The 14,795-nt window shown below is 40.5% G+C and overlaps 3 protein-coding genes across 3 annotated transcripts; 1 reads left to right on the top strand and 2 right to left on the bottom strand.

Annotated features, from left to right (window-relative positions):
* Window positions 1-613: 613 nt before the first annotated feature.
* EAE98_012226 (uncharacterized protein) lies at window positions 614-3,783 on the top strand (the record flags this gene model as incomplete). The annotated part of the gene is made up of 5 exons (XM_038959851.1): window positions 614-1,009; window positions 1,064-1,585; window positions 1,633-2,134; window positions 2,185-3,545; window positions 3,625-3,783. The coding sequence occupies 5 exons, from the start codon at window positions 614-616 to the stop codon at window positions 3,781-3,783; spliced, it is 2,940 nt and encodes a 979-aa protein (XP_038803791.1).
* Window positions 3,784-7,063: 3,280 nt separating this feature from the next.
* EAE98_012225 (uncharacterized protein) lies at window positions 7,064-9,842 on the bottom strand. Its single transcript, XM_038959850.1, has 7 exons — window positions 9,148-9,842; window positions 8,949-9,082; window positions 8,710-8,833; window positions 8,454-8,660; window positions 8,037-8,390; window positions 7,588-7,952; window positions 7,064-7,519 (listed from the first exon to the last, which is right to left on the bottom strand). The coding sequence occupies exons 1-7, from the start codon at window positions 9,336-9,338 to the stop codon at window positions 7,173-7,175; spliced, it is 1,722 nt and encodes a 573-aa protein (XP_038803790.1). The 5' UTR covers window positions 9,339-9,842; the 3' UTR covers window positions 7,064-7,172.
* A 250-nt stretch (window positions 9,843-10,092) lies between these two features.
* On the bottom strand, window positions 10,093-11,330 carry EAE98_012224 (uncharacterized protein; the record flags this gene model as incomplete). Its single annotated transcript, XM_038959849.1, has 3 exons — window positions 10,093-10,772; window positions 10,848-10,924; window positions 11,035-11,330. The coding sequence occupies 3 exons, from the start codon at window positions 11,328-11,330 to the stop codon at window positions 10,093-10,095; spliced, it is 1,053 nt and encodes a 350-aa protein (XP_038803789.1).
* Window positions 11,331-14,795: the final 3,465 nt, after the last annotated feature.

The following is a 14,795-nucleotide window of genomic DNA, read 5'->3' as shown; positions in this document are numbered from 1 at the left end:
AATCCCAATTCTACATTCTATTTACTTACATGTTCCCTTTACACTTCCCGTCACCACTTTGCTATTGCCATTGATTGAGAATTCATCATTTGACTTGACCTCCAACCTTCCCATCACCAATTCACGGATATCAAGGCGACCTGCAGCTGAAACAAAGTAATAATCCACGAGGTAAGTGTCTGATGATCAATCTACCCGTCAGCAAACAATCCATCTGGTGATTGGTAGCCGGGCAAGAGTTACACTTCATTTCTCCAACATACGGCTACTACCACCGTCTGAAAGTACCTACTTTGGTAATAGTCATCATATACGTCAAAAGATCCTTTGCCACAATTAGTGAATTTGCAACATGCGCCCATTCTGAGTCCATTTGAAAAATCAAGCTAATTCGAGAGGGATCAGCTCAGGTCATTCCAAGGTTAATTGAATTCGAACATTCGACAGCCCATCTCCAAACATACGACCTGCCACCTTACAATTTCACATTACGCAGTCAACCGCACAACCACATTATTCCTAATTGCACAATAATTCCAACCCTTTCAAAATTCTTTCCTTCACAACGGCTACCTTATTAAAGGCAGGAAAGCACAAGCGTTGGCTAAATAAGATGGATACTCCAAGTTCAAGCAAAGGTAGTGATCAAGCAACGGAGAGGGAAGAGCCTACAACAGTGGTTGTTGGAGAAGGTTCATCAATTACGCAAATTGAAGCTAAACCGCGACAAACTACGGATAAGCACGGTAAAGCCAAGACATCCAAGAAAGATAAGGCAGATAAGAATTGCAAGTCCAAGGGAAAGAAAAAGAAAGAACTGGTGGAGACGGAGTCGGAGAGCGAAGACGATGAATCCTCCGATTCAGATTCCTCTTCCTCTTCTTCCAGTGATTCCGATTCAGAGACCGAGTCTGAAAAGGAAAAGAAGAAGAGAAAGGCAAAATCCAAGGCTAAACAAAAGTTAAAGGCGAAGCGTAAGGCTAAAGCGAAGAAGAGAGCGAAGAAAGATGTGGGTATCAGTCTAATCTATTTTCGAATCCACTAAATGCTAACAACTTTCTAGGATACTTCTGACTCCGATTCAACTTCCGATTCGGATTCTGAACATGAAGATGAAGAAGCCGAAAATGATTCTGGTGATGCCGATGCCGATGATGATGCCGAAGAAGTCGCCGAAGCTACAAATGCTCAAATTCTAGCGCAAGTGATGCAGCTTCAAGCGATGCAAATCCAAGCAAGCCAAAGAGCTCAGATCTCTCACCCTGGTACACAATTACCACCTGCCACAATATGGAATTTACCACCTCCACCCCCACCAGCAAATCCTCTTCATCCTGATGCAAGACGCCAAGCTTTGCGTAGAAAGCTCTTGATGGATGGGAGGAAGGAAGCTGTAAAGAGTAAGAAGGACAAGGGCAAGAAGAAGAGGGGAAGTAAGTTGGAATTCAAGAGAGTGGATCAATTATGGGATAGCACAATCCATAATTACAAGCTTACCGACACGGCCGAGGACGAAGAGAGTTCGGAATATGATCAATATCTTTTCAATGTTCGCAGAACATTTGATTGGGAGGGAAAGTATAAGGTATGTCTTTGAGATTCATTGTTAGATTGTCTGCTAATCTTCTCAAGGCTACTGTCGTCGATATCAAGAGCAAACTTTTGAAAGAAGCTCTGACTGAAGCTATGGATGGTGTTAAAGGTGTTAGTTTTGTCGAAGAGACCCCATGCATCGACCCTAATCTTCTCTTCCTCTACCTTGAGGACCTTCGCAAATCTTGCAAAAAATTGAAACATAAGAAGGTTACTGAAAAGAAAGGTAAAAAGAAGATCAAGAAGAGAAATGAGACCAAGAGAAAACATCTCAAAGTTCTTTTGAAATATCTCGACAAGGATTATGCTTCTACTAAAAAGGCTCTTTATCCCATGTTGGAGAATGGAATTATTACATTTGATTTACTCTGGGCCTTGTATAAACCAAATACTTTGGCTTACACCACAACTTATGGAACAGCAGATGAGCCAAGAGCTTTCAAAATCGAGTTGGCCGAAAAGGTTGTCAGTTTCATGAGGGGAACTTGGTATAATATTGAGGGTAAATATTTGGAGTATGATGGAAAGACGTGGGGAATGGGTATGTTACATCTTATGTTTCACAAAATCAGTCTACTAACATCATTATAGGTACCATGGATTGTGATGTTCCGGCTTTCAAGGGTGCAAGAAAGATCACAAGTCTTAATTGCTATCCTTTGAAATATCACAAGAATGAAGCCAAACTTCGTACCGAACTTATCGAGAGAGGTAAGAAGTTTGTGGCACTACAAGGTGTTCATTATAAAAGTCACAAGGGAATGGCATATTACAAAAAGCGTAAGGCTATTATCAAAGTAAATATTGATGGTAGAGTTATGGTCGATCCCGCCATTCATCGTCGAATTTTACCCAATTACAACGTCAGCACCGTCAAACCTAATGACCCGGATCTTCTCGGCGATTCAGATAGTGAGGACGACGACTGTGGCTGCTGCGATGATGAAAGTTCTGCTGATGATCAAGGAGATCATGCTCTAGAGAAGAGAGATGATAGTGATGAACCAAAAACGAAGCTCAAGGTTGTTCTTGATGAAAAGGAGAGGCCTCGTCTAGTTCAGGTTCCTGTCGATGAGGACGGCAATGAAGTCGTTGTTGAAAAACTGGATGAAGTTCCAAGTACAGTTGTCGACAAGGACGACAAGGACAACAAAGATAACAAGGATGAAAAAGGACAGGTAGAAGAAGACAAGAAAGCTCCTCCCGTCTTTACAGATGAGGAATACTTAATTTCTTCTCCTGTTGTTCTCGGATTTGCCTTTGCTGAAAAGCTTTGGCTCGAATTCACAGTTTCAGGAATCAAAGATATTGTTTGGAACGAAGGTGCTTATGATTCCCTTGTCTTGGAAGACAACACCAAAGCCATTGTCAAAGCTTTGGTCGAATCCCACAAATACCACCCAGCCGAAAGTATCGACGATGTGATTCAAGGTAAAGGTAAAGGACTTGTAGCCGTTCTTCATGGTCCACCTGGCACAGGTAAAACTCTCACCGCAGAAGGTATCTCGGAACTCCTCAAATGTCCTCTCTATATGGTTTCAGCCGGAGAACTCGGTACCGATCCACGTACTTTGGAAGCAGAACTTCAGAAAATTCTCGACATTGCTCATGCATGGGGTGCAGTTCTTCTTCTTGATGAAGCTGATGTTTTCTTGGAAAAGAGAACCATTCAAGATATTCACCGTAATGCTTTGGTTTCAATCTTCTTGAGACTTTTGGAATATTTCCAAGGTATTCTTTTCTTGACTACAAATCGTGTTGAAACATTTGATGATGCATTTCAATCGAGAATTCACATCGCATTAAGATATGGTGATTTGAGTCCGAAAGCAAAGAAGAGTGTTTTCAAGATGTTTATTGAAAGAGTTAGGGTCTTGGAAGGTATTGATACAATGCCTTTCACGGAGGAAGATTATAATGCGTTGGCAAGGAATAATTTGAATGGACGACAGGTATGTTTATCATTTTTTACGTTTCTTTCCATCACCTTTTTCAAAACTTGGGTCGAGAATATAACTAACAACTTTCTAGATCAAAAATACAGTCCGTACAGCTCAAGCTCTCGCTGTCAATAATAAAGAACCTCTTTCGATGGAACATATCAAACGCGTCTTGGATGTCTCGAATGCTTTCGATAGGGACTTGAAAGGAGGAACGGGATTTGAGGATGCTATGAGAGGATACTTTTAAATTTTTCTATCTCTATTCCTGGCAATGGTTAGGAGGAGAGAGGGTTGGGGAAAGGCAACGGGATTTCTTTGGGCATAAATAAAAGGAAATTTTCAATGGTCTCTTTTACTTTAATTATGGGGTGAGGGGTTGGTTGGGAAATGTTGGGGGTGCTGATAATCTTGGGTATTGAGAATGTTCCTACTCTGGTGTGCTTTTCATGGATTGATTTCATTTTTTTTTTTTGGAGGGGATTTCCGGTTATCAACAATTGAGGTGTGCGGGTGGAGAAACAATGGAGAGTACGGAAGGGGATTTGGGATGAGTATAGGAAAATGATGCATGTGGAAGCTTACACATGGTAACGAGCATTCCATATTTTATGATCAAATGGGGATGAGGATATTGGATAGTTTAGGTTAGGAGGGATATGAAGGGATGGGATGAGATGAAATGTGTCATGAGCGAGATTTTTTTCACACATACTTACATACATAGCGTAGCATAGCATAGCAGTCCTATGGCTTAGCCAATTACAAATCGCAATGCATTTAACGTTTATATTTATCTTTTTTTCTTCCATAAATATTCTGAGTCTTATCCATCCATGTATGGAGGTACTTACCAACATATTCATCATATTCATCATACCCACCTCCCCATCCAAATTCCACCAAGTCCCACCAAGTCCCACCTCACCCCATCAAATATATCACATCACGCACATCACACACATGATATATATGCCTCCAAACCCCCACCACCACTCCAACAATATAATATACATCAGGGGATGTAGTATAGTGGTATTATGTTCGCTTCGCATTTTCTTCTCGTGTCCTCATGGTTTTCTTGCTGTGATGTATTGTGAGTTGGCTTATATTGTGTGTGTTTGTGAAAGGTCCCCGGTTCGATCCCGGGCATCTCCAGTTTTTTGTGTTTTTTTTGGTTTTTTTTGGGGGGAGGGGGAGGGGGAGGGGTTTTTGGTTGGTGGGTGCGTGGGTGAGTGGCTTGGGTGAGGAGATGGAGTTTTGGGAGGAAGTGATGGGAGGGAATAGGATGGGTGGGGATGGGGGATAGATAGATAGATAGATAGACAGGAAAGAAGGAAGGAGAGAGGAAGGAAGGAGAGAGGGAGGGGGGGAGTAAAGAGTGATTGATTGATTGATTGATTAATTAATTGCAAAATGAAAATGAATTTATTTGTGTTTTGCATTTTGTGTAGGGTGGCTATTCGTAGGAGAACAAACAGGCCGGAACTGACCGTTGCGGAATGGTATGTACACCCCCGCCAAAACAACGCGTAGAGAGCAGTGGTCAATTCCGGCCTGTTTTTTCTCCTACGGATATAGACTACAGCGTATAGACTACTCGTACATATACTCGATTTAATAACTCGTTTTCAAAAAAAAAAAAAAAAAAAAAGCTAAATTTTATACCTTATCAATTTTATTAAAATGAGATTCAACTTCAATTTTTTCTGGATTTATTAACATATCTTTAAATTGAAAAAACTTTCTAGAATAATTGATATTTCAATTAAAAGAATTAGTATATTAATTTTATAAATAATCTAAAGTAATAGTTATAGAGTTAGAGGTAGATAGAATATTTAAGGCTGAAAATTAACATATTTCTAAGCTATTTTCTTTTATTTTTGAATTTTCGTTTTGAAATGTTCAATTTAATTAAAAAGAGCTTGAATTATCTAAAATTTATATCAATAGTATAATCAATCATTTATTATTATTTAATTGAACTTTTAATTAAATGAGATTTTATTCGATAAAGTTATTATAGATTGAAATTAGAAAATATAATATTTAAATGTTTTTAATAAAAGAATTTAAGATTTTAAAAATATATTATTAAATTGAGTATATTAGTAGCGTAGTTTATATAACTTGTATAACCGATATCTTTAAGTAGTATAGTCTTAATTTCAATATAAGATTAGTTTTACAATCTTAAGAAAATCGAATTTTTTTATATCAAATACAAATCAAGTTCGATTTAGATAAAAGATATACTAATTAATCTTATTTTCTTTAAACCCCTTAAAAAATTATTTTTAATAAACTAGTATTAAGATTAAACGAGATATTGATTAATATTAGACAGATTTCTAAAAATAAAACTTTATAAGAAAGTATACTAGTAAAAAAGTTATTTTATAGAAGGATAGCATATTACAATAAAATAGAATAATTAAATCATAATAATATAATAGAGATATATATAAAATTGTATATAAAACTCCTCTTTTCTTATAAAAAAGAAATAGAATTATATATTAAGTAATCTTCGGGTTTCGATTATAAAAGCAAAGATTAATCCTATAATCGATCCTATTCTTATTAATTCGCTCCGGAGTTAGATATTTTATATCTTAATATCTCTAATTATTATATAAGTCGGGTACCCTACTTTCGGGCCACCCCCCTTTTGGGCCACCCTTTTACACCAAAAATCACTTTTTAGGCTTATTAATATCTCTATCAATATTCAATATGATTCAATGAAAATTTGTACATATATAATTTAGATCGATTTAAACTTATTCTAAAAATTTTAGATTTTTAGGATTTTTCTGTATTGAGAGTTAGAGCTTCAAAATATCGATTTTTAAATTTGTATGGGAATAACATACAAATTTAAGTTTTTTATTAAATCTTTAATAACTTTCTAATAAAAATTGCTAAAAATAAACTATAAAATTTTACTATAAATTTATAATATATTCAATATAAGAGATTCAGAAAAAATAAAAAATTTCTTATGAATAAATATTTATAAGGGTACCCTCAAAATGACAGGGATTATTTATACTACTCTAAACTCACCGTATACTATATCTCTATATCTGTTAATTTTTTTGAATTTTTTTTTGAATTTCTATATAGATTCAAGCTTAAATATCTCAAAAATATATATAGTTTTCTTTTAATTAATGTTGTTAAAAAGTTATTAAAGATTTTATAAAAAGTTTTAATTTGTATGTGATTCTCATATAAATTTGAAAATCGATATTTTGAAGCTCTAGATCTCAATACAAAAAAATCCTAAAAATCTGAAAATTTCAGACTAAGCTTAAATCGATCTAAATTATATATGTACAAATTTTCATTAAATTCTATCCATAAATAAGAAAGTTATAAATTCCATTTTTAGTGTATTTTAGGTATAAAAAGTGGCCCAAAAGGGGGGTGGCCCGAAAGTAGGGTACCCGACTTAGTCTATACACGTAGTATATAATATCATTTCCGTTACAAAAGTAAAAACGCTATTTGTTGGAAACTTTTTATAGATTCTAAAAATGTAATTGATTATGATTAAACCCCTGAAAACCCTAATTTAGAGTTGATATCAGATAAATCGTTAATATCAGGTATATAGGAGTTAGAACAACATTATTCCTTCAGGATCTGTTTCTCAACCACCTCAATCTGCCCCCTCCAACCTTTTCCATTTCTCGTCCATATCACCCCCACAATCAAAACCTGCACCACCGAAAACGCAACATTAACTTTCATCTGAATATTATATCCATATGCAAACGCTTTCACTGTCTCTATCCTCAACTCTTCCGACAAGTTTTCAATTTCGCGTGTAGATTGTAGTAGTAAAGAGAGTTGCTCGGCGCCGAGTAAGGGGGTGAGATGAGAGGTGAGATGGTTATTCATTATGGCCGTGGAGATGGCGAGACCGAGGACGCCGCCTAGAACGCGAAATTGGAGAAGAGATCCGCCGCTTATAGCTAATTTTCACATATTAGGTTATGGAAGAAGAGTGAAGGGAGAAAGGGAGGAAGATGTAATGACGTACCCAGATCTCTACCTTCGACCACCGCTGGTGGCAACAACAAACAAATGCCCATGACCCAACCCATACCAAAACCGGTCAGTACTTCCCACCCATAAATGGTGTTCGGTAGCGTACCGTTCTCGGGAAGGGTGGAGAAGAGCGACATGCCGACAAGTTGAATGATGGAACCAATGAAGAGAAGGATGATGGGCGGTACACGTTGTTTGGCAATGATGTTGACGAGAATGGAGGAGAGGGAGATGGAGAAATTGAAGGGGATGAGTCGGAGTCCGGATGTGAAGGGCGAGATGGAATCGATGGCTTGGAAGCGTTGGGGTATGTCGATTACGATTATGTTGTAGGGGACTCCGGAGAGGAATGACATTCTGTGGCTTTCGTTAGCGTTTTTCTTTCTACTTTTGGGTCTCTGGATTACTGAAGGGTGAGGTAGAGAGACGGAAATAACGTACAGCAAGGTCCCCATCCAAGGCCGATTCGATAAAAATCTGAAAGGAAATACAGGTTCCTGAGTTCTTTTTTCCTTACTCATTACCTTTTCGTTCAGCATGAATGCGACGAACATTATTCCAGATAAGATTATTAATGCAATCGCAGTACCGGATTTCCAGGCAAATTCTATACCGGCTTCAAGAAGGACTGTTACGAGTAAGACGGTGGCGCCCAGGAGAAGAGATGCCCCCGAAATATCGAGACGAGAGAGAGAATTTGTGATAGGATGAGGAAGGACAGGACGACCATGGTAGGGAAAATTGGAAGGAACAGAGATATAAAGTAGAGCCGCGCATACCACACCGACAGGAACACTAATGGATTTGTCAGTTAATTTTCTGTGTTGTAGGATGCATTTGGGAAAGAAAGGTACCCACTTGATCAAAAACACCCATCTCCAAGTCGAATGTTCACTGACGCCTCCCCCAATCAACGGCCCCACTAGACTCCCCAATGCAATTGCAGACCCTATAAGAGCCGCTTGCGACGGATATTTATCTTTCGGAACCATTTCATACGCGGCTACTAGCGCTAACGATACCGCACCAGCGGCTCCCACACCCTGGAATACTCGGCATACAATCCTATACTTTGTCAGACCTGGCATGGAAAGGTGGCCGGCGGCTAGCTTACAATTGCATCATGGTGTGAGCAGCGCCACATCCGCCGGAGAAGACGGTAAATATAAGCATGGAGATTATCATCGCGGGCTTGCGCCCGTAGATGTCGCTAATCTTGGCCCAGATTATGAGTAAGCCTTTTTTGTTTGCACCGTTAGTACGTTTGCGTTTGGATCACTGCGTCTCGTCGATATTGAAAACGAGGAATTTGCAAGTGGGATCATGGAAAGAAAGGAAGGAAGATGAAAATACCGGTATAGGTAATAAGATAGCCCGTTACAACCCAGCCCATTTGGCTGAAACCTCGCAGATCATTGGTGATAGATATTAGGGATGTGCCAATGATGGAGACTTCCATATTAACGAGAAACATGGAGATTGCACAACTACAGTCGGGTCGCCCACATTAGCATTCATCGTTCTCAAACTCCCATTGTATAAGTTGACTTACCATAGTCGCATCAAGTGGAGTCTCCATCCTGTCATGTATACAAAAGACGTATCTTCAACGATGCCATCTGGAGTTGTGAAGGAAGCTTTCTTCTCTACATCTGAAGATTCCAGGGCGTCAGATGAGGCTTGTTTGTCGCTGGTAGCGACAGCGACATGGTCTGAATCTTTGATTTGCTCACCCTGCGACATTATAAGGAAGTTTAACGTTTCGTTTGTATGTAGATGTCGAAGTACGATACTTCAAAAAGATGCCAGTATGCTGGTCACGGGAAAGCAAATGGAATATATACACATACTACGCCCCTTTGTGGATACCTACACCATCGTCGCTTCACCAACTCTGGCAAGGCGCCCTATTTAACAACCCAGCCAAGACATCATATCTGCATATGAACGGCGGTGCTGTAATCCATTCCCACTGTCTTGTCCTGTTGAATCCTCCATAGTATCTTTATACGCCTTATCATACATTCTATTGCCCATTTGAGTTCCACCAAGGTGATATCGTCCAAAAACGAACGATGATCGAATCAGCTCATTTATGAGGCTCAAAATCTATATCGCAAAGGTAAAATCAGGCTTCCATTCATGGTACCTGCTGACACGAGCTCCTTGTTGTGTAATATTATGCATGCATCTTGTTCATAAGAACATTATGTGCCTCACTCATGCGCTGGTGACTTGCATCAACCGAAGGAGCCTGGTATTGTAGCTGCAATGATTAGCCGAAGATCAACATAAGGTTAAGTGGCATTTTTGGTCGAGATCGCCCATTTGAATTAAAATCTCTTTACATTATCATTTCTTTTATTGTTTGCCTGATGCAAATACAAGCACATGAAAAAAGACTTGTTGTTTAGAATATATTCATGTAACTATGCTGACTTACTAAAGCAGAGATTTTCCTTTGAGTCTTACACGCCTAAATAGCGACCGTTTTGCATTACACAGACAAAGGTTTCATAGGCCTTCCGCCCCGAGTCTTAGCAATATCAGCCCCAGCCTTTAACGCCATTGCCTTTTTCATTTCCCACTCCATAGCCGTAATATCCAATTCCTCTTCATCATGTCTTACCTCAGGAATTCTTCCGCCCACAATTCTCTTCATCGATACATCACGTTCGGGTCTAACTAAATACGCTATACTATGTCTTGTACATTCTGCTTGGGCGCCAGGTGCATACGTTACGCGATGAAGATTCGAGCGTAAGACTCCGCCCGTCCATTCGACCATTGCGTCGCCCAAGTTTACGATTAGACAGCCGGGTTCCGGCTTGATGTAGCGCCAGTCGTGTTCGTCGCTGTCGCGAGGGAGGATTTGGAGACCCCCCAGAATGCTGGTGAGTAGAGTGATGGAACCGTAGTCTGTGTGGGGAAGTAGAGCGGTGCGACGAGCGGAGGGATCTTGTGAAGCATATCGAATCATACGAATTACTGTACCGGATGGCATATTGATTTTCTGCAGGGATGACAATGTGCCATCAGGTAGACCGAGCTGCGAGTCGATAGACGCAAGTAGAATCTGTGCGATGCTGTTTATGTGGTTGAGATACGAGATTATGTGGGTGCGGTTTTCGTGGATGACTCGTGGGTTTTCGCCCATGGGCTCGGTGCCTAGCATTTCTGTATTACAAGATGCACTGTTAGCATCTACCATATATTCGAGGTATGAAAAGCTTGCACTGTAGGTATACGCACCATCTCGACTGATACTAAAGAATTCGCATTGATCAGGTTGTCCCGTTTCCGTCTTCATCACACCTGCTGCCTTGTAACTATTTCCACACTTTAGCACATATGCACATCGAATCTACCCCATATTCACCTCGTAATCTTTTCATCTAGGAGGCTTCAAGAAAAGAGCTGGAAGAAATGAGGAACGCACCCAACAAGCTTTTGAGGAGGAACTTGATTGTACACAGTTTTCTCCTCGTAAGGCAGATCAAAAACCTCCTTCGCAAGACCCAACATGACATCAACATCTTTCTGCAAACTCATTCCTACCTCATCGTTCTTCAAATCGAGCAATAAGAATCCCAGTTCCGTGCATGCGCTAAACATACGCGAAACCTCCGTTGGGTCTCCAGCCGTCAATTTGGCCAAAGAGATCTTCTCCACGTCTGCAATCGGAACATGATTTGGAAAAGCAGGATACGAATCGAAAAGCTTTTGAGATGCCATCTTTCTTTCTCGTTGCTAGATTGTGTAATGATTATGTTTCAATGTTGATGCCCAGCTGAAAGCAAACTCAATTACAAGTAGGTCAAATAAGGAAAGAGATTTGTGGCGCAGTCCTCCCAAAATTTAATAGGTTAGGTGAGCTTTAGCTTTAGGTTTATTGGTAATGGTATTTTTGGGTTGGAATGGGCGCAGGATGAGAGTTATTGGTAGGAATTTGGCATTGTAAGGGGCAAAAGTACATGCATGCTTTAGGTGCTTTAGGGGCGTCGAGGGAACCAGAAAGAAAAACATCATCACCGACAGATTGAGTTGGTGGGCTTAAGGAGTTCTACCCCAACTTACGCCCGAAAGCCGGCGGCTGCGTAAACGGTGTGTTTCAAAATATATGCAGTAAGACAGGAAGAATCACTTTGGGGGTTCTTTGATGCGAGGTGTTACAGCGTGTTACCCTTCTTGAAAGTTCTTCCTATTGGTAGGCTTGGGCTTTCATCAGGCGAAGTAGCGTCTCACAAATAATCAGAACGCCGTAGTGGTACTTCTTTCTGTCAAACAAGCTGGTTTTTGCGGCACAGCTACGGGCCATGCATGGTGCGGCTTCTTGCAGGGGGGATTGCGAATTACGAGGAAGAGGCGGGGAATTCGGGACGTACAGGAAGTTGATGCAAGTATGTATGTATGTATGCAGTCAGCGAGTATTAGACTTACGACGTTATGTTTTCGGCACGTGATAGGATTTAGACGAGAAAGAGTTTTCGTCTATTGCGAGGAAAAGATGAAAGAAGCAAGATCTCACATGGATATATAGATACATTTTGGGGATTGAGGGACATGTTTATACACTCTAGCAAGGCTAAGAAGTGGATGTAGCATTAGAAATTCATTGTAGAAGAAGAAAGTATTATACACATGAGCTTTCTATAGATTTTTGTTGGAATCTAAATCTTACTCTCAAGAAGAGATTTTGTTTGGAAGCCACAGAACCTCAACTTATACTTTTTATCTTCTTTCCTCCACTTCACTTCACTCCACTTCACCAAAAACCTTTACACCGAAACGGCTATCATGGAACTCATTTCCCTCTTTGCAATTTCGCTATTCTCCCTCGTCTTCCTCCTCTTCATATTCACCTACCTCATTCCCCAGCTTCCAAAAGCCACTTCTGCATACGCAATTTCATCCCCCCAAAACCCAAATTCACTCCTCCAAAAACCCCTCATATTCCCCGCCCTCATATCCCACACCCGTCTTACCCCCGTCCACCACTCCTTCAGCTACAGTTTTCTTCTCCTCGGCACACCCATGCTATATACACCCCAACCACATTGGATATTATCCGTCGACATTTGCGGAATTCGCAAAAGAGGATGGTTGAGCGTAGAATCTCGAGATCATCTACAGCGAGGACACAACGATATTGGTCTCAGAAGGAAATTCGATCTGTGGTTGGAATCCGAGGTACTTCCGCTCTAAACTTCCATTTTTTGCTTTTGAAAGAGAGAGAGAGAGAGAGAGAGAGAGAGCGAATGAAGTCTGATGTATATGTAACGATAGGGCAAAAATCCAAACGATTATCCGTTTGTGTATTTGGTTACCACACCGAGAATTCTAGGCCATATGTTCAATCCGTCTTCTTTTTGGTACTTGTACGATTCGTTAATGGTGTTGAAAGCTATGGTTGCCGAAGTGAATAACACTTTTGATGAGCGAATTATGTATTTTCTTCCCCATACATCCTATTCCTCCTCCACCCCCTCCTCCCATGGCTCGAATGCCGATTCTCCTCAACCACAGACCGAGTTACTCAAACACATCTTCAAAAAAGATATGCACGTCTCCCCCTTCTCATCTCGACGCGGTACCTATACCGTAGAATCACATTCTCCCTCTTTTCACCCCTCTCAAACACCCAACCAAATCTTCAAAAACGCGTCACTTAATCCACACTCAATCGACATAAAAGTAACGCTATCTTCCTCCTCTAACCATCCAAAGCTCTTTGCTCATCTTCACTCAACTGGAATACCCCTCGATCCTTCAAAACAATCCTTCTTCTCCTTTTGGGGGTTTATGTGTAGATGGTGGTGGGTGGGTTGGTGTACTTGTACGTTTATCTTCTTTTTGTGTTTCATCTTTCTTCCCGCTATCCGCCCATCCTCTCTCTCCATTATTCACTCCCTCCCACTTCCCTTCCTACCCGCATACTCGGAATTCGAACAATAATTTGAATATGTAGATCCACGTATCCTGCACCAAGCAATAAAACTAGCCTATCAAAAAAATCTAAGTATTTGGTACCGACCCGAGCCACGCTCTTCAAATGTTGCTCGTCATGCTACTTCTTCGGAAATGTTTGTCCCCATCAATTCCCCCTTCCCCCTTTTCCTCTCCCCACTAACAACATCCCAGTATCTTCGCCAAAACCTTCCACCATTACCTCCTCCACATCATCTCCCCTCCCAACCTTTCACCCCACAACACCAACCCCTCCCCATCTTTCCCCTCTCTCACACTCCACTACACATCCCTCACCACTCAACTCTCCACACACATCCTCCCCATCCATTGCCCTCCCCCTTCCCAATTCCCCACCTCTTCTCCATCCACTCCTCCTCAAACCCTAGATCTTCATATCCTAACGCCCTCCTTTTATTCCACCCTCCTATTTTACCCATCTCTCCAACTCGCTCTCAAAGAAAGTCTATTTCCAGAACGAGAAGAGAATCGATTGATAAAGTCGAAAGATGGGAAGAGGGTTTATGGGGTTCTGAATAAATTTGCGTGTGGTGAAAAGGGTGAGAGGAACAGAAAGGAAAAATGGTGGAGTCTAGAGGGTGTTAACAAACACTTGAGAAAAAAAGTAGATAAAGGAAAAGGATGGTATCCCAATCCTAACTATCCCATTTCTCAAACTTCGGGAATATCTACTCCTCATACATCGATAGGGAAAGATGAGGAAAGGGAAGAGAAAAAAGAAGAATGGGAAGGAGAGAGTTTCTTATCCTTATTTGTATCCTCCCATCTCTCAGAAAGAGAGCAGAAGGAATATAGAAAAGCTGAATTAACGTTTCTGCTTGCGAAGATATTTGCGGATGGTGACGAGGGATTATTAAAATTTGTCGGTTTACTTGTGATAGGGGTTTTTGTTGTGGGAGGGGGTGGGGGATGGGGGCTTGGAGCTTATGGGGTTAGATAGAAGAAACATGTACTGTATGATCTTCTAATTTCTTTGCGGATTAAATTACATTCTTGCAGCTTTCTAATGCCCAGACCTCACTATTTCCATCCCATCCCAAATACAACAACCATCATTGTCACATATACATTGTAAAAATCAAAGCTGCCCATGTGAAGATATGCAACAAAAACATATAAATGGCTAAAGATGGGACGAGAGAATATTTCTCCACCAAACCACAATCCAAAGAAGCTATTTTGCGCAGATACTTTTACTTTTCATCAATTTCC

Source organism: Botrytis deweyae, assembly GCF_014898535.1.
Source record: "Botrytis deweyae strain B1 chromosome Unknown BDEW_061, whole genome shotgun sequence".
Classification (NCBI taxonomy): Eukaryota; Fungi; Ascomycota; class Leotiomycetes; order Helotiales; family Sclerotiniaceae; genus Botrytis; species Botrytis deweyae.
This window is presented reverse-complemented; position numbering and strand designations above follow the sequence as displayed.

What these genes read in the sequence shown, in the direction of transcription:
- EAE98_012225 (XM_038959850.1), bottom strand. Translation starts at nt 9,338, where the DNA reads ATGTCGCAGGGTGAGCAAATCAAAGATTCAGACCATGTCGCTGTCGCT. An exon ending in CTATCTTATTACCTATACCG is followed by an intron (nt 8,834 to 8,948) that starts GTATTTTCATCT and finishes CAAACAAAAAAG; the next exon opens with GCTTACTCATAATCTGGGCC. An exon ending in CCTTGGATGGGGACCTTGCT is followed by an intron (nt 7,953 to 8,036) that starts GTACGTTATTTC and finishes CGAAAGCCACAG; the next exon opens with AATGTCATTCCTCTCCGGAG.